The sequence below is a fragment of the Watersipora subatra genome, chromosome 2 (genome assembly GCF_963576615.1).
Source record: "Watersipora subatra chromosome 2, tzWatSuba1.1, whole genome shotgun sequence".
Taxonomy (NCBI): Eukaryota; Metazoa; Bryozoa; class Gymnolaemata; order Cheilostomatida; family Watersiporidae; genus Watersipora; species Watersipora subatra.
Window position 1 is genome coordinate 41,180,145 of NC_088709.1, and position 27,791 is coordinate 41,207,935.

Genomic DNA, 27,791 nt, shown 5'->3' on the forward strand with positions numbered 1-27,791 from the left:
TCGTTCGTTATGATAGTTTAGTTTCGCTCATGAAATTTTCGCGAGAGGCTGTTGCCGCGAAAACGCGAAAGTTAGATGCCGCGAATACATAAGTGTCCTAGAGTAAGCTAGTTATCTACGGCTCTTACTAATTATTATAAAATGACGTTGCACCGTAACGGAGAGTGGTAGTGTATTTTCATCCACATAACGCCATATATCATCCAATGAATCCATCAATCTCGTGTAGCTAAATTGGTTAGGCATTTTCTTGGTGAACGGTAACTTGTAAGATCAAATTTTTCGCGATACGGATTTTCCATTTCAAGACTTTAGTAGCAATAACTGAACATTTCCAAACTACGCCAGTACACAGAGACAAACTTTGAGATTTATATATATAGAAGTATATTTTAGGTAATAAATATTAAAACTATTGAAACTTACACAATAAACTTTACTTTAATAAAAGCATCCGAAGTCACCGCTAGAGTTTGAAAAAAGAAATGCCTCACACAGGATTCAAACCCATGACTTTTAGCATGTTAGTCAAACAAGCTAACAACTGTACTAATCAACTACTAGCTTTCCCACACAAATGTTCGGATAGTTATTATATCTGACGATCTCTAATGGCGCTCTCGAATTTTATACTATTTATACCCGAGTAAAGTTCTCCATTTCTATTGTTTTATCTTTTTAGGAAGGCCTGTATTTAGCTTGCAGTGTCTGTGTACAAACGTTTTTTCATTTGCAATGCATGCATCTTTCTGTGTCTGTGTTACCAAGGTAATAACAGTGTGGGATTATCCTTCTTTGGCAGACCATGTAACATCCAGCAGCTATCCTAGCATTTCCGAATTATAAAAGCATTATAGAAGTAATTTTGGTACAAGCCATTTTGGTACAAGCCATTTTGGTACAAGCCATTTTGAAGAAATAACATAGGAATATCACACAGCAGTCCGCCATTACGAAACCGTTAAAGAAAAGCCTGGAAGCCTAATTTGGACAGCATATGGTTTTTTGCACACCATTTTTCACCTTCAGCTGCAAAAGGACAAAATATTTTGTGAATGTTTTCATATAATTTACATATCACAGATCATTGAAAGAGTTGTATTTTAACATCAGATATAGCATCTGACTGCTGTTTATTCTCAAGACATGCGTAGCCTTCACCTCTCCTGCCACCTTAAAAATAACAATATCAGATGCAAAACTAACATGAGCCTTTTCTTGGCTTGCTTCGCCTGGCTGACATCTGGAAGAGATGCACTGAACAATAGACAGGATGCCCTGAGTACTTTACCGCTAGTGAGAGGCTTAGTGATGACATGTATTTTGATAAACACTGATAAACCTGGTGTACATGCAAGCGATTAATGTATATTTACCATTCCATTCCACCACAATAAATGACATGATATTGGCAAACATATTACACACTTCCAATAAATTCTACTGAGTGAAAACCTAGTGAGCAAATAAATTAAGCAGTGACGCCATACAATAGACAGCGCACTAAGCAATACAATAAACAACATGCACTAAATAGACAAAAACAACATTTTCTAACCTACGATGTAATGTTGCGTAATACAGTACTCCGTGAATTACTCTATGCGTGAATTACTCTGTGCGGTTATATAGTGCCATATGTATCACAACACACTAATAAATGTCTAACAGCAATATGCAGTACCCTTTAAAGTAATGCTACTTGTCCTGACTACCAGCAGGAATTAAACAAAGCACAAAATTGGAAAAGGCCAAAGCAAGGGAGAACAAGCTAGTGTCAAGCATAGTCAGCAGATGGTGAGATATGCCTTAATGAGAACCATGAACTGATTTTAATTCTCTTTTTTGTCCCCATCAGAGATGACAACTTTCTTGATGGGATGAGCCTTGCACTTCCTGTATAGCTCATTCAGATCAAAATGCTCTTTCAGGTTCTTCTGTAAGCAGCAATACTAAGAAGGGTTAATCTTCAGTGATATGTAGGTAGTAGGTATGTAGGTGGCAAGTAGGTAGGTATGTAGGTAGTAGGTAAGTATGTAGGTAAGTAGTAGGTAAGTAGTAGGTAGGTATGTAAGTAGTAGGTATGTAAGTATGTATGTTAGTAGGTATGTAGGTAGTAAGTATGTAGGTGGTAAGTAGGTAGGTAGTAAGTATATAGGTAGTAGGTAGGGATGTAAGTAGTAGGTATGTAAGAAGGTGGGTATGTAAGTAGGTGGGTATGTAAGTAGGTAGGTAGTAAGTATATAGGTAGTAGGTAGGGGTGTAAGTGGTAGGTATGTAAGTAGGTAGGTATGTAAGTAGTAGTTATGCAGGTATATAGGTGGTAAGTAGGTAGGTATGTAGGTAGTAGGTAGGTAGTAAGTATATAGGTAGTAGGTAGGGATGTAAGTAGTAGGTATGTACATAGGTAGTAGATAGGTATGTAAGTAGTAGGTATGTAGGTATATAGGTGGTAAGTAGGTAGGTAAGTAGGTAGGTAGTAAGTATATAGGTAGTAGGTAGGGATGTAAGTAGTAGGTATGTAAGTAGGTAGTAGGTAGGTATGTAAGTAGTAGGTATGTAAGTATATAGGTAGTAGGTATGCAGTAGTAAGTAGTGTTGCCAAAACACAAGAACAAATATTTGACATGTTGTGGAGACAGGCTGATCGCGAGGCCATAAATCTGAGTTGCAATGACTCTAATGATAGAATTTTTCTCTGTGAATTTAGTTTTCCCACCGGTTTCATCGTTGTAAAAAACATCTAAAAAGCAAACCAACAATTTTCTTTGCATGAAAATGTTGAATAGGTTCCAAGGATGTGCTTGACCATGATGCCACGAAGATTGTTCCTGTAGATTTTTTGTGTTTTGCTAAAAGTTACTACAGCCAATTGTTTTTATAAGAATTCTGATAGAATTTTATATAGCAATATAAACGCATGTATCACCAGATAAACATAACTCCGAATAGGTCTAATGTGATCAAAACGAATATTGTGAGGTGTTTGCTATAGATGTTAGATGCTAGGATGTTTGCTATACAGGAAAGACGCTTAAACAAGCACACAGAAGCACACAGCGCAACTTCATAGGAATAGATTTAATGAAAACATTGACAGCTATACTTTCTATCAGTATTCATTGGGTAAAACCCAAAATTAAATCGTTGAACTTCAATCATCGTGATTATGTAACAGCTATTAATTTAATTGGGAAGAAAGGAGTGAAGGAAGCATTATGGACCCATGTAGACCGCAATAAACCATCAACACTAATCTCAGTCTACCTATAGGTACAGAAATGCCTGAAATGGTGAAGGCTGCGGAACACTTTACCAAGACAAGGACGGCAAGATTTCTTGATCAACGGAGCATTTAGGTGCCTGGCAACCAATCTGTACCAAAAAAGAACACTAGCCTCTTGATGTTAACAACAGAAGTAGAACCCGAGAGGTTTGTCTTTAGCGCCAACAGATTCCCTTCTGAAGCTCGGCAGCGCTGAACTAACGTGAACTTAAATGGCAGTAGTTCGTGGTTAACGAATGGTAGCTATAATCTTCAGAAACATGAAGTCCAGGTTAAATAAAGAATGCTATAATGTAGTCAATTACCCCAGAGAAAAAGAACTTTTGCACAGTGCCTTTGTAGTCGACATACGGCCGCCGCATCTTCTCTTTGCCATTCTCAAACAGTATGACAGTCGGCAGCTGTTTGGACCACGAGCTAGGATCGACCTTGTATCTGCAAGAGAAGACAATTACTAAATACATCATTGATCTGTAAGAAGACATATTCACTAGATAAACCTTGCACCAGTAAGAACAGTGGTTCTTAACCAGGGGGAATTCCCCCAGGGGGGAATTTGGGGATTTTAGGGGGGGAATTTGGATGTTTGCTAAAGAGGATTTTTGTGGCACCAATTTTTCTTATATAAAGGGCAGCGAGGAGTAAATGAACTTCAGAAGTTTCAACAAAGCTAAGATCTAAAACTGTGGAAAAGGTAAGGATTGCTACACTACATGCATATACATACCTGCAATATTAATTGTTCAGTTACCGATTTGGTTTGCATAAATGTATAACATGTTGACAATTTGCTCTGTAGCCTAACATAATTATGTATGATGTTTTGCTCATGTAGGTATTGAATGTATTCAAATATTTTGATTGCATGTCCCATATTGTAGGTGTTAGAAATGTCAAAGACAAAAAGACGAACATGATGATTATTACCTTAACTATGGATTTACTTGTATGATTAAAAGCGGCATCGAAGTACCTCAATGTATTTTGTGCATGAATGTGCTCGCTAACGACTCCATGAAACCACATCAACTTAAGCAACACTTAAGAAATAAACATGCAAAACACATGGATAAATCAAAGCCGTTTTTTGAAGCTAAAGAGAGAGAACTGAAAAAACAGAGAAAACTGGATTCCACTGGCAACTTTCATATTCAGGCACAGGCCATTACCGAGGCATCCTATGCTCTGTCTTACCGTATCGCCAGAGATAAGAAGCCACAACCCATTGGTGAAACATTAGTTAAACCTTGTCTGCTGGAGTGTACTAAGAATATTCTCGGAGACAGCCGCTCAAAAGATAGCTGATTTATCCCTCTCAGACAGCACAGAGAAATCGAAGAACAATGATATGTCAGCGGACATAAAGAGGCAAGTAATTGAAAAGATCAAGTCACCTCTCATGTTTGCCATTCAATTTGATGAGTCCACTGATGTTGCTAGCATTTCACAGCTGATGGTGTTTGCACGCTATGTACACAGAGAAACAATTGAGGAAGAATTTCTGTTCTGCAGTCCTCTAACAGAGACCACCACAGCTGCTGATGTTATGAACCTGGTTTCCGACTTCTTCAGCAAAAAACATCTGGACCGGGGCAAACTAATTGAAGTTTGCACTGATGATGCTCCAGCCATGCTTGACTGTCGTGCTGGATTTGCACAATTGGTAAAAGAAAAGAATCCTTTAGTGGTGCTATTGCTTCATTCACAGACAAGCGCTAGCAGCAAAAAATCTTCCCAAAGGATTGCAGGAACACCTTTCTTCTGTGAATAAAGTAGCAAACTTTATCAAAGGCTCTGTCTTGCAAACACGTCTTTTCCACAAGTTATGCAAAGATATGGATGCTGTGCACTCATCACTATTGTTCTACACCGAAGTTCGATGGTTATCAAAGGGTAACATGCATCTGCGCCTCTTCAATCTATGAGCAGAGGTCAATGAGTTCTTGATAACTCATAACAAACCCAAAGTACTGGCTCCAATGCAGGTGGAAGGCTTCCATCAGTGTCTTGCTTACCTGGTTGACATATTTGGTTCAATCAAAGAAGTGAACACAAAGATGCAAGGTAGAGACAGAAATGTGTTGAATGTAACTGATAGTATCAATGCATTCAAGGACAAGCTCAAACTCTGGGTGGAAAACCTGGCTACTGGGAATGTAAGAGTTTAATTTCCAGTTCTGCATTCATTAGTTGACAAGAAAGCTCTTTCCACTTCTTTGCTAACCGACATAAAGCATCACTTGAACAGCTTGATAGCAGTTTGAGAGATATTTTCCATAGTTAGATCCTAGGACTGAGCAATTGATGAGCCTGACCTGAGACCCTTTCAGGCGCAATGTCCACAAGATTTCGGAACAGCTTCAGGAGTTTTTGGAGCTGACAAACAACTCTGCATTAAAAGATGACTTCAAGGAGCTATCAATAGAGCACTTTTGGGTTCAGACCCAAAGATTGTATCCCAACATAAGCCTGGCCGCTTTCAAGATGCTCATACCATTTGCTTCCACATATCTTTGCGAGTCAGCATCTTCAGCAATGCTAACCATAAATAGCAAATCTAGAAACCATCTGGGAGTAGAAGCTGACCTACGGTGTGCCCTATCTACAACAACTCCTAACATCAAAATTATGGTCAGCTCCAAACAAACACAGAAATCACACTAGTCTGCTGACTGTCTTACAATGATAGATATATTGAGTTTCAATATACATTCATTTTTAATATTTTATGTAAATATGACTGTAATAATTATATATACATGCATATATACATGTATATATACATGTATATATACATGTATATATACATGTATATATATATATATATATATATATATATATATATATATATACATATATATATATATATATATATATATATATATATATATATATAAGTGCAGTGCATTATTTGAAGGTGTTGGGATGGGGGAATTTCTGTCTTTAGGTTTGGAAAAGGGGGAATGGGGCAAAAAAGGTTAAGAACCACTGTGTAAGAAGATAAATTCACTAGATACACCTTGTACCTGTAAGAAGATATATATGGTAGATGCAGCCCATATGCGCACAAAAAGCGCAATGTTGAAGCCTTACCCTAGGAAACTTATGTATTCGCAGCATCTAACTTTTGCGTTTTCACGGTGTAATCCTCTCGCGAAAATTTAATGAGCGAAACTAAACTATCATAACGAACGAGCGAAAACGCGAAGTTAAATAGCTTTGTTCATTGATATCCACAATAAAATCGTAATATTAGAAATGCAGGCAACTTTCGTCTGTGGTTAGGATAAATGGGAAATTTCTGGTAAACTCATTATAGCTAATACACCGACTGAGCAGCATGGCAAAGCAATATCCGTTTAGTCACCGAATTTGTAACTGATGAGGATGAAAGTCTGGTAGGTGAAGTCGTAAAATTGAAGAATAATTATTGCAGTGATGAATTTTCTTACTATCCAAAAACAATATCAACCCTCATCAGGTCCAACCACATTATCTCTTTCACTGCCAATCATGTACAAATTCGTTACCGGCCTAGTGCCAGCCATTTTACCGAAATTGCCGATATTGCTTCATGATATGTATACAGTATTTTTCAAGTTCTACTTTAATTATCTGTATAATCACGAAAATCTAAATTGTCTGTTATGTCATCAACAACTAATTACCTGTTTTATGACTTGCGCGGAGTAGTTAATGAACTCACAGAAAAATGTTCGTTTTTAGATTAGAAATTCTCAAACAAAAGTTTAAAACTGCTTCGTTGTTTTAGGCTGATTTTATAGAGAAGTCTTCGGACAACACAGTCAATTTCATAAAACACTTAAAGACCGTGGGTTATGTGGTCAACCAATAATAAAATCAGGTTACCAGACAATTGCTGAGAAAGTCAGAAACTGCGTTTATGTCAGTGGCCCCTAGAAAACGCATAAATACGTTTATGACGGCGTAAGGGTTATACAGTTTTGGTTGTGAAGTTGGTTGTTACCTATCTATTTTCTTCTTCTTGGGATTCGAGTGTGAAAGTCACGGCGGGAGGGACCTAGACGTCATTGATAGTCTAAGAAACAAATGGCAGCAAGCGATCAAATTGAATTGTCGATCTCACCCACACATTTCAACCTGTGGTTTACAAATACGAACTATTCCCAAATTGAATTTTTTTCTTATTAGTGAACTAGACCTGAGGAATGTAATGTTTTTTCCACTGCATTTATTTTCACACCACTATATTTTCGCACTCATCAGAGCCGCGAAATTAAGTTGCAGCGAAATTTTACTCTGTGTGCTACTCACGAAACTAAATACTAGCGAAATATAAGTGTCCTAGGGTATGTGTAAAACATACAGATATTTAAGAATTGCAGACATACAACAGAAGATCTACCACAGGAAACACACAAACAGGAAACACTGCACCAAAGTTGCTAACTAAACCTGGAGCTTAGCATGTCACAACCTGCTAGACTAAATTTTAATTCCATCAAATTCTCACAATTTCAGTACGAACTAAATTGAAAGACATATTTTGGTTGAAGGTACGGTATGCTCAACGATCATTCTTAAATTAAAATATTCCAAGCATTTGAGAATAAGTTATATCGGCAGCACCTCTAGCCGCTACTGCCCTAGTAATTTTAAGGAATACTACGACAAAAATCTACGTTTAGTTGTAGAATTCTTGTATCAAGTTCCATACAAAACCAATTACAGTGCATGATATTTTATACCAAGGAACTTCACACAAAAAATGATGAGTAGCCCAGTAATAGAATATGGTAGAAAAGGATAAAAATTCCAGCAGACAAACAGGATGTTACCTGCACTCAGCAGAGTATTAGTATGTATAATAAAACTGTTAAATTGTTGATAGTTCTTGAAAACAACATTTAAAATAAAGATTTTATCCAAACAGCCTGAAATATCCAAATATGTCGATCTTGTAGCTATAGCGTGTGAGTCCTAAGCAGATAGCCAGAGATCTCGATGCGTATCAGCGGGGGATAGGCAAAACTGCAGAACTTGTGAAATTTACTAGAGTAACATAAATCTCATGAATAGTCTTTGCATCTTTGTTGCAATAAAACAGGGGGCACTGGGCGCTGAACTTAGGGCCTATCGGACTGCAGCCGGTTGCTCTCCCACTGAGCTACACCCCCACAGCTGCTTGTCCACTTAGTATTACAAAATGTAACCATTGATGAATGTTTTTGAAAAACCAGATTACTTAATCCAATATGTGTGATGCAGTTATAAAAGAAATGGCAACTGTGTCTGCATGTAACAGAAAGCAGTGACTACTGGGTGTATGATAAATATGTAAAACATATACTTACTGCCGAGCTACATCCTGGTATTTGCTAGCATCTATCTTTCCAAACTTGAGGTTGGGTAAGTTATAACTAGAAAAAAACATCAGTATAAACAAAGCAAACATGACTTCCGACAATCTCCAGGATGACAGCTGTAGCTGAATCTAAACTGAGACTCCATACTGACTTACATCCTATTGGATTATACAATCAAGCTTTAGTAGCAAGAGTTGTGCACTATTAAGCACATTTGAGGAGACAACTCCATATCAGAAAATTCCCTTCCACCTTTGCTGTAGCTATAAAATTTATGCAAGTGACTTTTGCTTTGCTTCCTTACTAACTATTGAATAGCAATATTTGCTACTTGATAACTATAGCAACCATTGTTACTTAAAAACTATAGTAATCTTTGCTACTTCATGACTATAGCAACCCTTGCTACTTCATAATTGTAGCAACCCTTGCTACTTGACAACTGTAGCAACCCTTGCTACTTGAAAACTATAGCAACCCTTGCTACTTAATAACTATAGCAACCCTTGCTACTTGATAACCATAAAATTAATAGAACAACTCCACATAACTTAACTAGCCTTGAAAGTGAACAAATAACTTTAAAGGTTGACTTGCAAGAAAACTTACATTACAACAATTTGGTATCAAAAGGTTCACCATGTCCTACTCTGCTGTGTTGTAGGTGCAAAATATGTGGAAATGTGATTACAAACTCGTAAAAACTCAAAAACGAATAGTTAATTGCAGCCATCATAAAAACGTCATAGGGTGGAACCCCTCTCAAAATGGCTCAGATGTGACGTAGTTGAACACGATGGGCTTCTGTTTACACTTTCATGCAACCTCATCCATCAAAATACTTTCACAAATATACTTCACGCATTCAATAAAACCATTGTCTATTGTCCTTACGCATTTGTTTCATTACTATCGTAATTTTGTCACTTTGAGCACTGATATCTCAAAACCTAACCTAAAAATTAGTTGAATTTTGTAACCTTAACTCGAGGGGGTGCATATCATCCTCTGATAAACATAAGGAGCCTGTTGGTCACCTGTGATGGTCAAAAATGCTGCAGAAATTGTTCACGCTATTTGGCAGGAAGTATGGGTTACATGATCAGATTACGACTAGATGATCAGACCAAGCTGAAACGAAACTGTAAAGTAGCGAGCATTTATACTTGATAAGGGCTTTCCGGTAGAACTTGAAGTGTTTATTATAAACTAGTGCTACGAGACATTTTTTATTGAGCCATCTATTGGCCTTTCGTTTTATGTGATATCATCACGTAAAAAACAATATACATGTCATCAAAATAAGGGATTCCAACCTACGGGCATTTTTCATAATTGTTCATTTTGAGCTTTTAAGAGCTTGTAATCACAATTCCACATATTTTGCACCTACAACACAGCAGAGTAAGACATGGTGAATCTTTTGATACCAAATTATTGTAATGTAAGTTTTGTTGCAAGTCAACCTTTAAGAAAAGTTAGATATAACATGACGGAAATTACAGGTACTATTATTATTATGTATGTAAAAACTTCATAAGCCAAGATAAATATTTGCTCAAAACTTGTGTTATATGTCAAAAAATCTGTATGTAAAAAAATTGAAAGAGAAGGTTTGACTGTATCTCATTGCAATCTCTTAGGTTTAGATAAAGCTACAATTGAAGGCAAATCATTAGCATTTGCATTGAAAGTGAATGGATTTTTGTATTCAGAATTTTCATTTAGTGTTCGCTTCCACAATATAATTCCACCTCTATTTGTCTGGGTAGGCTGACTGGCTGATGATAATGAAAATTTAAATCATGGCCAAGGGTGAGGGGAGGTAAGAACTTACTCGTTTAAGCTATGTTCAATGTTAAGGGGAGATAACTACTTAATCGTTTAAGCCATGTTCAGAGGTGAGGGGAGATAACAACTTACTTGTTTAAGCCATGTTCAGAGGTGAGGGGAGATAACTACTTACTCGTTTAAGCCATGTTCAGAGGTGAGGGGAGATAACAATTTACTCGTTCATGCCATGTTCAAGGGTAAGGAAAAATAACTACTCACTTGTTTAAACCATGTTCAGAGGTAAGAGTAGATAGCTAATTACTCATTTAAATCATGTTTAAGAGTGAGGGGAGATAACTACTTATTTAAACTATGCCTAATGGTGAGGGGAGATAACAACTTACTCATTTAAACCATGTTCAAAGGAGATGTGAAATAACAACTTACTCATAGGAGATTTTGGCAAACTCCTCGGCAAGTTTGACACAATCTGGAGACCAGGAGGCGTAGAATGCTATGAGCCACGTAATTCTCTTGTCCCTCTCCAGCTCTTGCTGCAATCACAAGCTCTATTATGCATACCTGCTGACACCGCCAGGAAGTATGTTTACAGCGGATGTTTTAGGTTAGTTGAAAGTTTCCTGCATAAGAGCTTCTGGCAGCTGACATGAGTAACAGGTACTCTACTGTTGACTTACACAAACACGGACAGAAATCTTTGAGCCATACTTGATCAAATGAACAACTAATCTTTATTATCACTGAAAAAAATGAATCGGCAAGATCAACCCAATGCCTACCGAATAGCAGACACTTGCCCACACAACTGCTGGCATGTGAAAAGTCGAAAACTACAATGATGGAAAAGCTTCGGAAGTGTGCTGACAATAGAAATCGTAAAAGCTCAGTAGCAGTGATAGTCAGTCCACTCTAATTGGCTCCTCAGCTAAAACTCAGATGACGTAGAGACGCAAGCTTCCCAACTTGCAGGCACCTGCTCCACTGCGAAAGCAACAGTGAGACCTTTGAAAAGCACTCCAATAGTAAGATTTTTTAAATCTAACAGCGCAAAATTAATCTCATGAATAGTCTTTGTATCTTCGCGCTGCAATAAAACGGAGCACTGGGAGTTGAACCCAGGGCCTATCGGACTGCAGCTATACTGAGCTATACCACTGAGCTATACTCCCTCAGATGCAAGCTTACTAGTGTTACAAAATGCAACTACTGACAGGTTTCAAAAACAAATGTTATATAAATATATTATATAGAATACTGTAAAACCTCTAATTGAACGCCACCTCTATTTGAATGCCACCTCTATTTGACCGCCACTCTAAAACAAGGGTTGAAAAATATAGTGCCACTCTCCAATTGAACGCCACCTCCATTTGACCACCACGTTGACATTATTTTATTATTACGAGCCAATAATATCAATTGATCAGTAGAAAAGCTTCCTCAAAATTGTATTAATAATGAATCGATTACATCAATAGCAATTAATTCTTTTGATGTCCAATTCTAAAGTTTCTCTTTTTATTTTTGTTAAAACTTTGAAAGCAACCCCATAGAAATAATTAATAACTGCCTCAGGCTTATAATAGTTCCTTGTTTAACGCGGTCATGATAATTCGAAGTACATTAATATAAAAACCGATTTACAATGGTACAAAGGTAACGGTTTAGGGAGCAAAAGTTTTATGCGTTGCATTTGGGCGAAAGACAACATGTAAATGTTTCGCTCTGCCAAAAATTGTTTGACCGCTAATATCGACTAGCTCAGCAGTGCGAAAGAAGAGTTGAGGTCAGAAGACATTATGGAAGGTATCGAACAACCAGAAGGTGTTGGTTCCATCGAAAGCAACAATCAGAACGTAGTTATCCGAGCAAACGATGCAAATATTTTTGTTTTAAAAACGTTATTTTTTGTTTCTGCATGTAATATAAGTATGATTCGTTTACGTTCCTTGTTCATGAATCATAATGATAATCGACCAAGCGCTACATATATGTGTAGCGTTTGATCGATTATCATTATATATAATTAATAGATTTGCAGATTTATAGCATATTATTTAATAGCATCCTTGCGGTTATCTTTACTCGACTTACAAATGATCGACCCTCTACAAAGGATCTCGATTCCTCTTCTAATGCACATAAAATGATAGTTTTAGGTGCAAACTGTAGCAAACATATCAGTGAGTGCAATGAGCTTTCATTCAACAATGTTAAATATAAATTAAATAAATAAATGATAATAAATATTAAATATAAAATAAAACTATGTCTTCAAGTTTATAATGAAATAAGAAATTGAAAGCTCTGACAAATTGCAAAGCAAGGAAAAGGCTATAATATCATCGCAGATTAATTGCAAATGCAAACAATAGACAACTGGTAGAGATCTCTCTCGGCTTGATGGTGCAAATTATTGCATATTTAGAGATTTTTGACAAGTTAGAGGTAAGTTAGCAGATTTATTGCGTCCAAAAAGGTTTAACATCGCCGGTTGACTGAAAAAAGAGGGCAAAATATAGGCAACATTTGGTTCGCCTGAAAAAGGGCTGAATTTATATTTCAAAAATTCTGACGAGCCATTTGAAAAATACACCGCCAGCCTCTATTTGAACGCCGCCTCCAATTGACCGCCACTATTATAGTAGAAGGGTTGATGAATAGAGCGCCATGGCATTCAATTAGAGGTTTTATGGTAAATTCGAAATGTCTAGATGCAATTAGACTCTATCTCCACTACTGATGACCCGGTCAGCATAAAGATACAGGATGATGGAAAAAATATTGATGTCAAAAAAATTATAGGAGCAACTAGAGTCGACTCTCAAACATGATCTTTGGATCTTGAAATCCTGAGAAAAAAGAGTACAATGCACCTTCAGGATACGATTTGGATGCTTTCCAGGGTTGGCATCTTATGGTGAAAATAATCGTATGTACGGGTATAGAAACTATAGTAATTATATAATGCAAACATACCCTGGTGAAAATCATCAAAATTTCATAAGTGCTGTACATATATACGTAGTATGTTGGCCTTAGTAACTATTATTACCTGCAGTAACTTTATTACATTTAGTGGTTATGATCTGCAATAAAATGTATCATTATAATGCACTATAGGGAATTCTTACCTTCAAGACAGACGTTTGTACAACATAAACTTTGAATTCACCTCAAATAAGTTTAGCTTACTAAACACGCTCACTTAAAGCTAAGCTTCAGTATGTATTTTTAACTATTTTACTGAATTTCAACTTTTTATTACTAAAATTTTATCGCTTATCAGTTTCTGTCTTCATTTTCAATATAACCTTTAGCGAACCTGTTTAAAAACTTTCTCAACCTAATTCGGCAAAAAGCCTGAACGATGCTGTTTTCTTTGCTACTGGTTTTAAAGGGAAAATATTACTGTTTTACACACTAAAATTATTGGATTGAGAGAAATCGGTCATCATGCCTTTTTCAGGTGTTGTGAAAATATTTTTGGCGAACAGCATTTCAGTGTCTTTGTTATTTGAGGTACGTAATAAGCACACTGACTTCCAAATTTGAACTCGGGCGAAAGTTCTGTTGAATTCGTATGGTGAAAATTGGTGGGGTGAAAGAATTGTCATGTTCCACTTCATAACGTGAAAAAATTGTATATCAGGGTAGTCGTAATCTGAGGGGGCACTGTATATGACAAGAGCGATAGAAATGGTAAGAGCGGTGAAGCCTTGTGCTTTGTGGCGCTTGTTTACAAACTTGCAGATACATGAGTTCAAAACCAGTAACTTTCCTTCCTAAATTTCAACCACTATAACTGAACAGACACTGAACAATGACAGACGACAAACTGAGATTTATATACAATGTACATATGTGGAGGACTGAGATTGTACACTCATTATTTACCGCATATATATGTATCGATTATAGACTCACATAGAATAGCAGGATAGCCTGCCCAAACTTGCCTGCATTATGTAATCTTTATATATCCTTTTATTAAATATGCGTGCATACGCTTATGTAATCTGTGTACCCTTATGTAACACCCTTATACATTCCTTTTATGGGCATAAGTAGAATAGTGGGCGGAGCAATACCGCTATATAAGCCAGTGCACGAGTTGCACTGGCGGCTTGATGTTATTTCATGTTGTTGTATGCATATATCCAAGATTATAAGTAATAAACAGAATAAACTCTACTCACAAGGACTGATTGTGTTGATGCCTGCCTTGGTGGCTTAAAAGTTGCAGAAAGCAGGCTTCGATCTAACATCAGATAGAACTGCCAGGGTGGATCTAGGGGGCTAGGGATTAGTCTACGACAATACGCTTTAACTAGACCTGATCGGGTATGCGATGTCATAAGAGATCAGGCCCTAGAGCGAGCTGCTAGTGGACCTAGACTAGTCAACTATAGAGACACAGAGGGCAGGCTACGTTGGTTTCGGAGTAGGCCTGACTACTGGGTACTTGTCGTGGACTGGCCTGACCGTCGGGTGTGTCAGGCAGGCCCAGATAAGGGGGCACCCAGAGTTCAGGCTATGTCCACCTGTTAAGCCTGGTTTCCATATGACAGCGCAATGATCGTGCGGGAACCAGTGATCGTGCGCAATGCATTTCTTGGGCTGCGATGCAGTGTTTCCACATCGCGCGTAGGCGCCATGCTTGCATTGGACAGGGTGGGTAATTTTCTTACTTTTTCGTAGGAGAGACCGATTTCTTCAGAAAAACAGCCCTCTGTTGCAACATTGCGCTGTCATATAAAAACCAGACTTACTCTTTCGTACGAGAGACCGATTTCTTCGGAAAAAAGCCCTCCGTTTGAATTCTGGGATAGGTTGAAAAGGTTGAGCGGTGCATTGAGGGATACATCATCGTGTGCACCCGTCGCAAGGATCCATTCTGTTGAATCCTTGCGATCAGCTTACACACGTCGCGCATTCGTCGTGCGTTGACATTTCTATATCACAGCCGGCCTACGCACGACGTCGTGTGACTTGTTGCGCGCCTTGCACTGTCATATGGAAACCAGGCTTTAGTGTGGTAAAGCTGGCTCAGCTACCGGGGGCCAGGCCTTTACACATAGATGAAACGAGTGGCACCGGGAGTTGAGCCCAGAACTTATCAGACTGTAACCGATTGCTCTACCACTGAGCTATATTCACAACTAGGAGGAAGCTAAATTTACTATGGTTGGGTTGTCTGTTCTTAAGAACACAAGCTGATTAGTAACAGTAACAACTCTTTTCAAAATAATATTATTTGCTTTCAGGCACAGCCAAGATACAGGAGACACTAAGAAATTGACTCAGGGTTTATCAGACGGCAGCCAATTGCTTGTCCCCACATATAAAGTTTAAAAACACAACTACGGATGCATTTTATAAGTTGGTTGATCAATTCCAAAATATGAAGTAGCAGCTAATAATAGTCCACAATAAAACAAAGCGACTGCATAATTCCGCATTTTAACGAAAAACAACCTAAAATTAAAATGACCGCTAGTCCTACCTTTCCATTTGAGGCTGCCACAACTTTTAGGCAGCTATAAAACTGTCACTTAAGGTAAGCACGTAAGGTAAGGTCACGTAAGGTCATACAACAAAGCTTACTAAGCAATAAAACAATAGCTAGCCATACCTCTAGATTTGGTCCTCTGAAGTAGGTCAAGGAGTCAGGTCCCAAGTAATCGGCTGGGGCTGGCAGGAAAATCATATGTACTGCAATAGGGTAAACACAGATGAGCTATCACACACCCACAACATTACAAAACTCAAATATTTATTATAGGTAGCCCAATGCTGCCAGCCACAGGTTTACCACACTGTTGTTCATACTGCTAGTCAGAGCAGCATCATTTCTAGTACCCAGCAAGTGTTCTCAGGGTTGTTGCGGTCATAAGCTCTAATTACAAATTATATTTATACTGTGGATGCGGTTGGGTATGTCTCAAATTAGAAAACAAGCATTCAGAATTATAAAAATAGAGATGGAGCAGTGAAAGGTTGCTGTATTCGGACTAATATAAAAAAATACGCATGTACAAAGAAAATGTGAAGACATGTGATTTTTATCTTCACATTTACATGACAAGAAGGTCAGTTTTGGTAATCTCAGTTCAGTGTCTAAACCAGTTTTGCTGTAGAATAATAAACAATGTAAGAAGTACTGTGTTTTCAATGAAAAATGAAAGAAAAGGGTAAATAGTTTGAATGGAATAGCTGGAAAAATCCCCCTTTTCAGACACTTTTAGCTTGCTACAGAACTTTTCCTTTAAAGATACAAACAGTTTTAAAGTTGCCTCCCCCATTCTATAAAACCACTACCATAGACAGGTATTTGAGTTAGTATTATTTTTGTTGAGCTAGTATTACTGTTAATCAACAACTGCATTACATTTGTGCTATTGTTGATGCAATTGTTTCATATCACTCAACAATTCTGCTAAACATAAGCTGGATGTATAAACAACAAAAAGTTAAACCAGCACTCATTATGGAATCGTTTACTCATGTAATTGAAACGTGAAAACATATTTCACTTTACAAAGGTCAGTTTTGAAATGAACTGGCTATTTGTAGAGCTGTATTTTAATTAAAGATTTTAAACTGCATGACATTCTACTTAGAATATTTAAAGCGACTTCGTGAAATGGACAAAGGGCAAAATTGAATCACTACAATTGCTGCTAGCTGACATGATGTAATTTCAGACTAGTTGATCATCTATAATGTTAATACGGTAACAAGGAATGCTATGGGAATATCTCAGTATCTCAGTATCGCAGTATCTCAGTATCGCAGTATGTCACATACCCAATCAAACATGTCGCGTACCAAAATAGATACGACATATACCCTATAGGAGATGCAATATGCCAAATGACACAAGTTTACAACATACCGGATGACACACGCTACATGCCAAATGCCACATACCTGATGACACATGCCATAATAGACATGCTAAAGATTTGCTGACTAATAAATGCCAGCCAGGCATTGCCCATGCAATAAAAAAGTTTTTGGGCAGGAAACTTTTTTCATTCAACATACGTATATATACAGCATTTACAATTCCAACTTTTAAACTTCATATCTTGAGACAAGTGTTTTTGTTTTATGGGGCAGTTCAAATAAATCAAAATAGAAAATTAACAATGAGTACATGGAAGTGTGTGTAAAAAAGGTTACTGTTACAGCAGGAGCTCATTGTATTCAAAGTTTTAATAGACGATACTGGTACTTCTTGATACCGATACAAACGTAAAAATGAGATATCGAAAATTTTTTGTCTGATACTTTGTCTGACTGAACAGAGAGAGAGTGTGAAGGCAATTCCTACTCCAGATAATACAAATGTTCCCGAGAAAAGCGTTTAGCTTTTACAGAGTTACCAAACCGGAAAATATGAGTGCAACGCCATATTTGAAATTGAAACAGCTCATTTGAAAATTACACATTAAAAAAATAGGAAAAGGTAAAAAAATTGGCTTTTGAAAAAATTCAACAAGATAACAAACGCGAAAGGTAATATCTATATATATATCTACATATTTCTCAAAGTTTGTCGTCTGTCTGTCGTTGTCTGTTTGGATGTCTGTCCGGCAATTGTTATTAAAATCTTGAAATCAAAACCCTGCATTTTGCTGGATTTGAATTCACGATTATTGCAACTGCGTGTTTGCAATCCAATTGTCTAACCACCAGTCCAAAAAGGCTCTTACGATTCAAAGCCCTTACTATATACGGTATACACCCATTTTCCGGTTTTTGGAAAACCTTGGTGAAAAACCTTTACAGTTGCTTTATTTTTTCTCTCTATTTATTTAAACTGCACGAACCACTTTTCTCATGATATGTAGTTTGAACGTTAAGATGGTAACTGTTGTTACATTTTAAATAAAAATAAATTTTCTGTGCAAAGGGCATTCTTCTAGTTAATTAATAATAAAAGGTACACATTTGGTATGTGCAATCACGAACATGATATGCAGTACATTGTAAAAGCAATGGGAATGATAAGAACGGCTTAGCCTTGTGGTTACGAGCGATTTTTAGTTGACTTGCTATTTGAATGTCACGAGTTCAAATTCTCTACATAGACGATTTATCGTTGGTAAAACTTTATCGCTATAACTGGATGAACGACAGACAGACAAGCGTTGAGATTTATATATAAACTCACGCCATGTACCATGCTATATTTGTTACGTATCAGATGATGCATGCATTATACCCAATGGCATGGCACTATTGGCTCTATTATTATCTTTATCGAAGTTTTCATTCAAGTATTTAACTAACCTCTCCACAAATTTAACTTTGAAACTTACTGATACACAGCTGGGCTATGTAAAAATAGAATGCAAAATAAAAGCAATGTACAGCTAACAGTCAATTGAGAGGTCTAGCAACAGCTGACACCCTCTCAATCAAATGAGCAGTTTTGAGAGAGCAGTATAACTACTAAGACCCTGTACATTTGATGACACCGATGTACTTGCTTACTAATATGGATGAACTGTTAGCTATGTTTGGCAGCCTTGGCCTCAGCCCAACACAACTAACAATTCTGGCAGCTGCTGTAGGCCTCTTACATTAATTTTGTCATATCCTCTCTGCAGAAGGTTCACAATAACAATAATATAACGAAATCTGACAGCCTAATACCCAGCATGGAGTGTAGCCTTTAATCTCTAATAGAACGCTAATAAGAAGAAACACATAAAATAGAGAAATGCAAACTTACCAATGCAGAAGATAACATATACAGCTGAGTAGAGAACATTGTACCGACCATAGAGTAGTACGGAGAGTATCTTAGTGAAGGTACATAGAGTAGCGACATAATCTTTAAAGGAGTCTAAAACCAGACAGAGCCATATACAGGTAGCTCGCTAAACCCACAGTAGCACCAGATCGGATTATGCAATGTTTTTGTACTGCTATGACTGACAAACTCTAAGTTTTCATACAGTTGTAGTGTAGCGACACCTGGGTACACCAGTGCGGAAGCGCTAAGCGGGGCTCACAAGCCGATTATTTTTACATAGGGCGCTTATTCACTGTTTCCATGGGGTGCAGTACTGCGAAGCAGCCCCCTTCGAAGTCAAGGGGATTGTACATTTCCATGCTGCGCAGTGGTTTTCAGCAAATTAGCCAGAGAAGAGAAATTGTATAAATCGAATCGCCTGATGGAGAAATAGAATCGATCACGGATACCGGAACATCATACACGGTTTTTTTAGGATTCTGTCGTCATTATACTTTTATTTACAATACACATTCACAAGGTTTTACAAACCTTAACACACTTTTTACAAAGTAATATATTTTTACTAAGTATTTTTAAGTAATATATTATTTAAACGTTAATTTAGGACTTGCCACCTATTTTTCGAAAAGTGTTGGCATCGATAACAAAGTCCAGGAAAGTAATCACCTCATCATCCTCGTGAATGCAGACCATAATTAAATTTAGGTGAAAGAAGATCGGAAGAATAGAAAAAAAACAAGATTAGCGGGACAACCTTTGTACTAGTTTATGGCCCTCGAAGAATCCGTCTCCACGGCATGAAAGCTATGCGCAGCCACTGCGCAGTCGCTGTATCCTTGCTGCGAATTTGCACTGGCTTCGCACTGATCAGTGCACAGTGATTTCAGTGCGAAGACGCCGTTTCCATGATTCGGAGAAGGCGCAACTCCGAAGCACTGCGCATCATGGAAACATAGTGATAGTAAAGCGAGGGTTGTGTGACACCTTATGTCAAGGCACATGTCTGCATATGAAGCAACAGGAAGCAAGACCTATGCACACACACGATTACGACACCATTGGTCACTGAGTCCATTTCCATGGCACAAAGAGGGCCATTACATAACTGTTTCGCTTACAAACAGTGACACTGAATCTTGATTGAATGAAAGCAACAGGACTGTTTCCATGATGGCATTTGAGGGTGTTTCGCTATGCTATAGCTGTATGGAAATTAAGTACATTACATGTACTGCCATCATTGTCTTAGTACAATATACCACTTTCACTGGTTATGTTTTTCTACAGCTATGTACTGCTCGCACCGACTATGTAGTGTTATTACCACAAAAACAGTGTATACCAAATTTGAGGGACAAACTTACGTCTCTGTTTTTTTGTCTTGAGGGCCAGAACGCAACCAAGAAACGTGATCAGCTCCAGCTCTCTCTGTGCAAATATCAAATCATAGTTATAGCAAGAGAGAAAGATTATTGTGTGACAGCAGAAGATAACTTCTCTGTTCCATGGACAACAATGTTAGATGGTAGGAAACTGGTATCCATGAGCATACTGTAGGTGTGAAGCTGATCCAGCCTTGAAGATGTGGTTGCGTTAAAAAATTTGATTGAATGAAATTAAGACCCATAAAAGGCTAAAACATCAGCTACAATTTGATGCCATTTTTGTTTTTGTAGACCAACCCTGTCCAGAGATATATGCGTTTGAATGAGGCCCTCTTTTAAAAAGCTCACGTTCCAGCGGGTGCTTCTTTCGTGACGTCAGAAGCAATACATTTGAAAAGAAACCACGAGCGATAAATATGAGGTCACTTCCTTAGCCAATCATCAGCGCGAAATTTTTATATAGGCCGTAATAAATGTTATCACTCGTAAAACGCGTTGTCTGTGATCTCAAATTTAGGGATTTTACTCTATTATTAAATCGCATGGACATCGATATTTACTAAATTAATCAATATCGTTACTTTAATGAATTACTCGATCGACACGTTTTATGGGCGAACATAATTGTAAAAAATTGCTGTAAAGTTACTGCGAAGGTGATTCCGAGTTTTCTTGGCACCAGGTAGTTAAAGTTCTACGGAGGAATATCAGAGGATGGAGGTAAATTTATCTTTTACTTTGAGTCTCCTATAGAGTTTCCTGTTGAGTTTACATTCAGATTATAAATCCCTGTTTGAGGCTAAAATGTAATTTCCTGCGCGTGCGAGATACGTATGTACAGTGAGTTCTTGACGGCTTCTTTTTAATCTTTAGCATCTAGCTATACCATGGCTTAGATTGATGAATATACTAAAGGTGATATTTTAGTACTCATTAATACATTTACTAATTAATAAAATTATAACTTTTTGCTATTACTAATCATCGTTTTATATTTTTTTATCGGTTCACCTAGCTACATTTGCTTCAAATTTTCTGTAGCAGTTTTATCTAGTAAATTAGATTTATGATTTGACATTAGATGTTCACTTTTCACTTGTAGAAAGTGAAGAAAATCGATTGATCAATGCAAATCTTTAATTTCCAGAACCAAAGCTTCGAATCGTTGGCTTGGCGTACTTGTGCCTTTGTTATACATTTATTCGTTTTTAAAATTACACTCGCAATCTATCAAACCCCCAATTTGAAAGCTTTCAGTAAATACGCTTTAGAATGACATATCTATGAAAAGACATATATTTATTGCATTTGTTTTACTGATTACAGGATGTTTATGTCGTCCCACCAGCCAAAGCAGCTTTTTCAGTGTGAAAACTGCCATAAAGGGGAAAGAGAGACTTGAATTTGTGCTGCATAAACCATGATGTTTTGTTTGAGTTTGTTGCAGTAGATGAATTTGTCTTATTGTATCAGCTAAAACTATGCGAATGGCCACGACGATGAATATTTTTAATAAAAGCTTTATGCCGAGATGAAAATCTTTTTGCTTGTAAAAATTATATAATAAAATTAAATTGTTGAAGATAATGCAAAACACGATTTGCAGAATATTGTAGTGAATTGGATACGATATATGGATGTCCGCAGAACTGGAGAATGTGAGTTCAAATCCAGTTTTCAGCAGACTTCTCATCCTTAAAACTCTATCCCTATATATATTCTTTTCAAAGACGCAGCTTGCTTATTTTACTTACGGTAGTAAGAAACTAGTTTTCGGTGTGGGCAATGATATACAGCCCCGCCCCAAGGATAGGCGACGGACATAATGTGGGCGGGGCTTTTGGGAGGCTATATATCGTTAGTATGGGTAGCGGCGGAACTGTGCTGATACAAAGACCTTATTCTACATAGTTTGCTTGACAGAATTACCGTAGACCGTTAGAATTGGTAGTCGGTACGCAAAATGTTTACACAGCATTTGGAGAAAGTGAGTAAGACCAATTTTCAATTTTCGTTGGTTGAGGCCTTTGAAACATTCATAATAATGTATCTGTAGCAGGGTTTTAAATTTTATTCTAACCAACACGAGCAAATACAAAATAAAATATATGCCAATAGAGCCACGTAGAACCAGACTTTTATCGCAAATAGCCGATGTGAATACGAGATATATTGACAGATAAATCACGCGTGACATCATTTTGGGAAAGTCTGGGCATGTTTTTTTGGCCTGAGCGTTTTTACCGTGATCAGATTTTTCGATTTTAATCTTCAAATATCTTAACAATGAGATCGCCTAACACAACAAACAACATATCAACTGATAGAGAAAAAAAAATTTTCTTTTAAAATCAACTCAAATTTGACGCAACCACATCTTTAAGGAGAAAATCAGAAACTATATACAGTACACACTCCTATAATTGAAACATTCTTTCAGGTAAATTGCACTTAACATACCAAATTTATGTAATCTGTTGCTTCCCACTACATAGGAAATTAAATATGAAGTCAAGTGTCAATTTATTGCAAGTTCTCAAATTAGATTTGAATAAAGTAGTTAGCCTTGAAAATATCGTTTTTTTGCCGCACTTGGGAGAGAAATGATATATAGAGTATTTCTATTATATGTACTAGCACCCTGATAGTCTAGTGTACAGTGAGAGATAATCAGGTGTGCCTATAAAGCACAGAGAATAAGTAGGTGCACAATTATCCAGAAATACTTGAAGGATATCGATTAGTGCAGGTGTTATAGTGTAGGTCTACCAAGCTGAATGTCACAAGTTGGCGTCTCGTTAAGAGCATTCTTACATTCTAACCCTGGTTTCAAACAGACGGACGTACAGACGGACGTACAGACAGACACCATTATTATTATAGAAAAAATGTATTTTTCTTTTACTTCCTTCTAGACATTGGTATACAATATTGTTGCTCTTCCTCTTTGTAGCATAGACCTTGCTGTGTAGAGGAAAAAGGAAAAATAGATCTAAATTGACATTAAAGGTGTGCGCTACGCTTAATGAAAAAGTACCATAATTGTGGTCGCCTAAACAAGGAGAAAGCAATAAGAAAAATAGAAAAAGTTGTCGATATAAACCAATAATATTACAGTTACTGTAGTCATTAAATTAAAATTTTGTTAGATTAAACAGGTTTTTCCTTTTTGAACAGCGAAAGTGGTTAGTTCAGGAAGATTCTGGAACGGATTAGGCTATTTACATCTATTTTACGTTTCGTATGACATAAAATACCTTCAATAAAAACGTTCTCGGAATAGATTATTTGTGTTGTAAGGGTGTCCACTGTATATCTCATTTACTAAATGGAGTCAGCCACAGCACGTTCATGGTAATATTCATTCTTTCCAAGCTGAGTTCTATATACTCTGATCCAACATTTCTGGTTGGCAAAAGAGGTTGATGTGACATAAGCAGTACTTCTCTTTAGTTTTTTTACAGGTGCTCGTGACATAAGTTAGATATGGTTTTACATGTGCTCGTGACATAAGTTAGACATGTTTTTACAGGTGCTCGTGACATAAGTTAGATATGCTCTAACAGGTGCTCATGACATAAGTTAGATATGCTTTCACATGTGCTCGCGACATAAGTTAGATATGCTCTTACAGGTGTTTGTGACATAAGTTAGACATGCTTTTACAGGTGATCATGACATAAGTTAGATATGCTTTCACAAGTACTCATGACATAAGTTAGATATTTTTCGAGTACATAAAAAGTGCTTTTGAATTTCCAGTGCTTAACAGGTACCTGACAGAGGTACAAATGAGATGTTCAAAGTTCAAATGTGCAATTTTATGAACATTATGGTAGCTTTGGCCTTGATTGAGGTGCACAAGGGTAAACAATAAATCTTCCAAGTCCATAGCCCAAGATCTTTATTGATAAGGTAATTGTTACCATGTAGGCAACAGAGTTGAAAGTGTCATGAAAAGGATAATTCCAAGTTTATAAATATTTGTAAAAATAAATTAATGCTCATCACATAATGATACATATCACGATAGAAGTTATTCAATTTGTCTGTCATGCATAGATCTTTAGGGAGAGCATGAAAGAAAAACACATACTCCTCGAGGGTATGAACCCAAAAGAACTTTTAGATAGTTGCTTGTGACATAAGTAATATATGATTGATGTTTTATCAGTACTGGTGATACCAGTACTGTCACAGACCTGTCATTTGCACATTTTACCCGGTGCTTTTGCCTTAAGTAGTATTTAACACCGAACTGTTTTGACAATTACTTTGAAAACAAGAAATATAACTACTATTTAGCTATGTTATATGATAAGTACAATCAGTAAACAACTGTTTACCTGACCAATGGTAGTATCTGTGTTGTTACTAATCACTTTTGATGAATAAATAATATGCTTGTGCAGTGGCCCCCCGGGTTACGACATCGTTGTTTTACAGTTTTTTGTCTTACGGTTTTTGGTCTTTTTTGCTTTTTCGCCCTCTCCATACGACATTTGTTTCATCAAACAACATCAACATAAATGTCTCAAAAAATTCATATTTTGCAGTCATGTGCTGAATACGTTGGAATAATAAAGATGCCGATATGCTATTCGCCGACATTCATCCTACAACGCCTGAACTGATGCTCATTCTCTCTCAGTTCAGCATTGTTCGTAATAAGTTACAGTTGACACACATATAACATATAACTCCTATAACGTAAATCCCAAATAACATAAAAAATGTATGTCAATTTTTCGCTGCGTACTACATAAAAAAATCCATATAATGTAAAGTGTCAAGTCGGGAGAGTTCTCAAAGTCGATTTGAAATATAACCTATCTTGCCGCACTTGCGGGAAGAAAGCATGCATATATAGCGTTATATCTATTATATATACAGCTTTTGTGACATGCTATTTCATCATAACAGATCATCAGATTTGTGGTCAAAACAGAGAAGAGATTAGCTGCACAATTGTTCATTAATACTTGAAGGTTGATTTGCAACAAAATTCACGTTACAGTTATTTGGTGTCAAAAGATTCACCCTGTCTCACTCTGCTGCGTTGTAGGTCCAAAATATGTGGAAATGTTATCACAAGCTCTTAAAAGCTCAAAAATTTACAGTTAATCGCAGCCATCACGAAAACGTCGTAGCTTAGAATCTCTTTTTTTCGACGACGTACTACATTCTGCCTGGTTATTTTTTGACATGCGATGCTATCACGTGAAAAGAAAGGGCAATAAAAGGCTCAATATAAAACTTGTCATAGCACTAGTTTATGACAAACACTCCGGGTTTTACCGGAAAGCACTTATCAAATATTATAGATGGTCACTACTTCACAATTTCGCTTCAGTTTGGTCTAATCATCTAGTCTTAATCTGATCATGTGACCCATACTTTCTGCCAAATAGCGCAAACAATTTCTGCAGCATTTTTTGACTATCACAGGTGACCAATAGGCTCATCATGTTTATCAGAAGATGATATGCACTCCTTCGAGCTAAAGTTGAAAAATCAAACAAATTTTTACAGTAGGTCATGAGATATCAGTGCTCAAAGTGACAGCATTACAATGATGATGAAACATACGTGTAAGGACAATAGACATGGTTTTATTGAATACGAGAAGTATATTTGTGAAAATATTTCAACGAATGAGGTTGCATGAAAGTGTAAACAGAAGTCGTCGTATTCAGCTACGTCCCATTTGAGCCATTTTGGAAAGTTCTGATTAAATTCAATTCGAATTCAATTCAAATTCAAGTCTATTGAATTTGATCAGAAAATAGATCTACGTTGCAGATTTGGCAGAGCGAGCTCATCGAGTTATAAGCGAATATTGACTTCTACAAGTTAGTGATATTATTTTATACATTTAAGATCTACAAAATAGAATAAAGTTTGATTGAGAATAGTTAAAAAAATTGATGGGAAACAAATAAAGATGTGATGCTGACAGCAGGTGACTATTCTGCCAAGCTTCACCTCCAGACACAACACGATTTCAATCTTGAATAGTACCGAAAGAATGGGAGCTTACATACAGTTGACTAAAAAAAATTTATTTATTTCCGCTCCTGGTCAAATAAGCTCATCAAAAAAGTCTTTTCCACACTATTAAATGAGGTGGCTATGCATCTCAGATATTAGTCTATACATATAGCAGAAGACATACACCGACAGTTATGCATGAAACACTCGGGCTGTAAAAAACTTTCACCGCTAGATAAAACGCTACAAACCACATTTCTACATTTGGCTTAACTAAACTTTGCAAAAATTCAGGGCAAACGATAAGAAGCAAGGGCCAAGGTTTACCGGTCTAGTAATTAGACAGCAGAAATAATAGCAAGATATTTTTGCAAACTTCAAGGCATCAATAGTTTTTCAATGGGTTTCATTGTCTACAATCTTCAGAGTATAAGAGTACATATTGTATAACCACATAAAGGCCCCTCTATTCTGTTTATCTCTTTTGAATTGTATACAGTCAAGGATATTTGTCCTAAATAGAATGTATGTCAAACAATTTGTTATTTTAAATAAAAAAGAAACGAGTCACAGATAGCATGCGGTCATCAGTGCTTGCTATTGAACATACGTTTTTGTATTCTGAGTTAGGCCTACTAAAAGGACACTCATCCACTATGTTTAATGAGCCTCGACCGACAAATAATAAACATTAAAGAGTTGCTTATTCGTAGTTTCGCACACAGAAGATGGTAAAACACCACAGTGTAAGAATACACGTGATCATCAGCTGACCACGTCACTGATGCTTCTCTTTTATTTTGTCTAACGACCCAACGAAAAACAAAGCTTACATTGCTACGAATTGCTGATTGTTTGTGTCATAACAAAAGTTCCCTAGCATTCTCCATTTTAAAAACTGCTACCAATATTCACTTTCGATACCACCTTTTTCAAAAACTACTTTCGAAGGTAAATATCGAAGCTACATGTTTTAGCTACTTTAAACGTTTACTGACTTACCATTTCATACGCACACGAGCCAAATAAATAGTCACATATCAGGTAAACATTTTTGATGATAAAAAACGAACTAGCAAGAAGAATATTACACAAATAATGCGGTTTTAACAAAAATTGATAAGTTTTCAATGTTTTTGCATCCATCGTGCAAATGTATAAATTTTAAAACTTCAGCTGAAAAAAGTTATAACCAAAGCTTCGCCCAACACGGT

General features: G+C 36.8%; 1 protein-coding gene across 1 annotated transcript; it reads right to left on the bottom strand.

Annotated features, from left to right (window-relative positions):
- Positions 1 to 1,187: 1,187 nt before the first annotated feature.
- On the bottom strand, positions 1,188 to 27,731 carry LOC137387637 (thioredoxin-related transmembrane protein 2 homolog). Its single transcript, XM_068074117.1, has 8 exons — positions 27,580 to 27,731; positions 20,566 to 20,629; positions 19,175 to 19,288; positions 16,064 to 16,143; positions 10,855 to 10,961; positions 8,623 to 8,688; positions 3,592 to 3,721; positions 1,188 to 1,937 (listed from the first exon to the last, which is right to left on the bottom strand). The coding sequence occupies exons 1-8, from the start codon at positions 27,721 to 27,723 to the stop codon at positions 1,833 to 1,835; spliced, it is 810 nt and encodes a 269-aa protein (XP_067930218.1). The 5' UTR covers positions 27,724 to 27,731; the 3' UTR covers positions 1,188 to 1,832.
- Between the last annotated feature and the right edge of the window lie 60 nt (positions 27,732 to 27,791).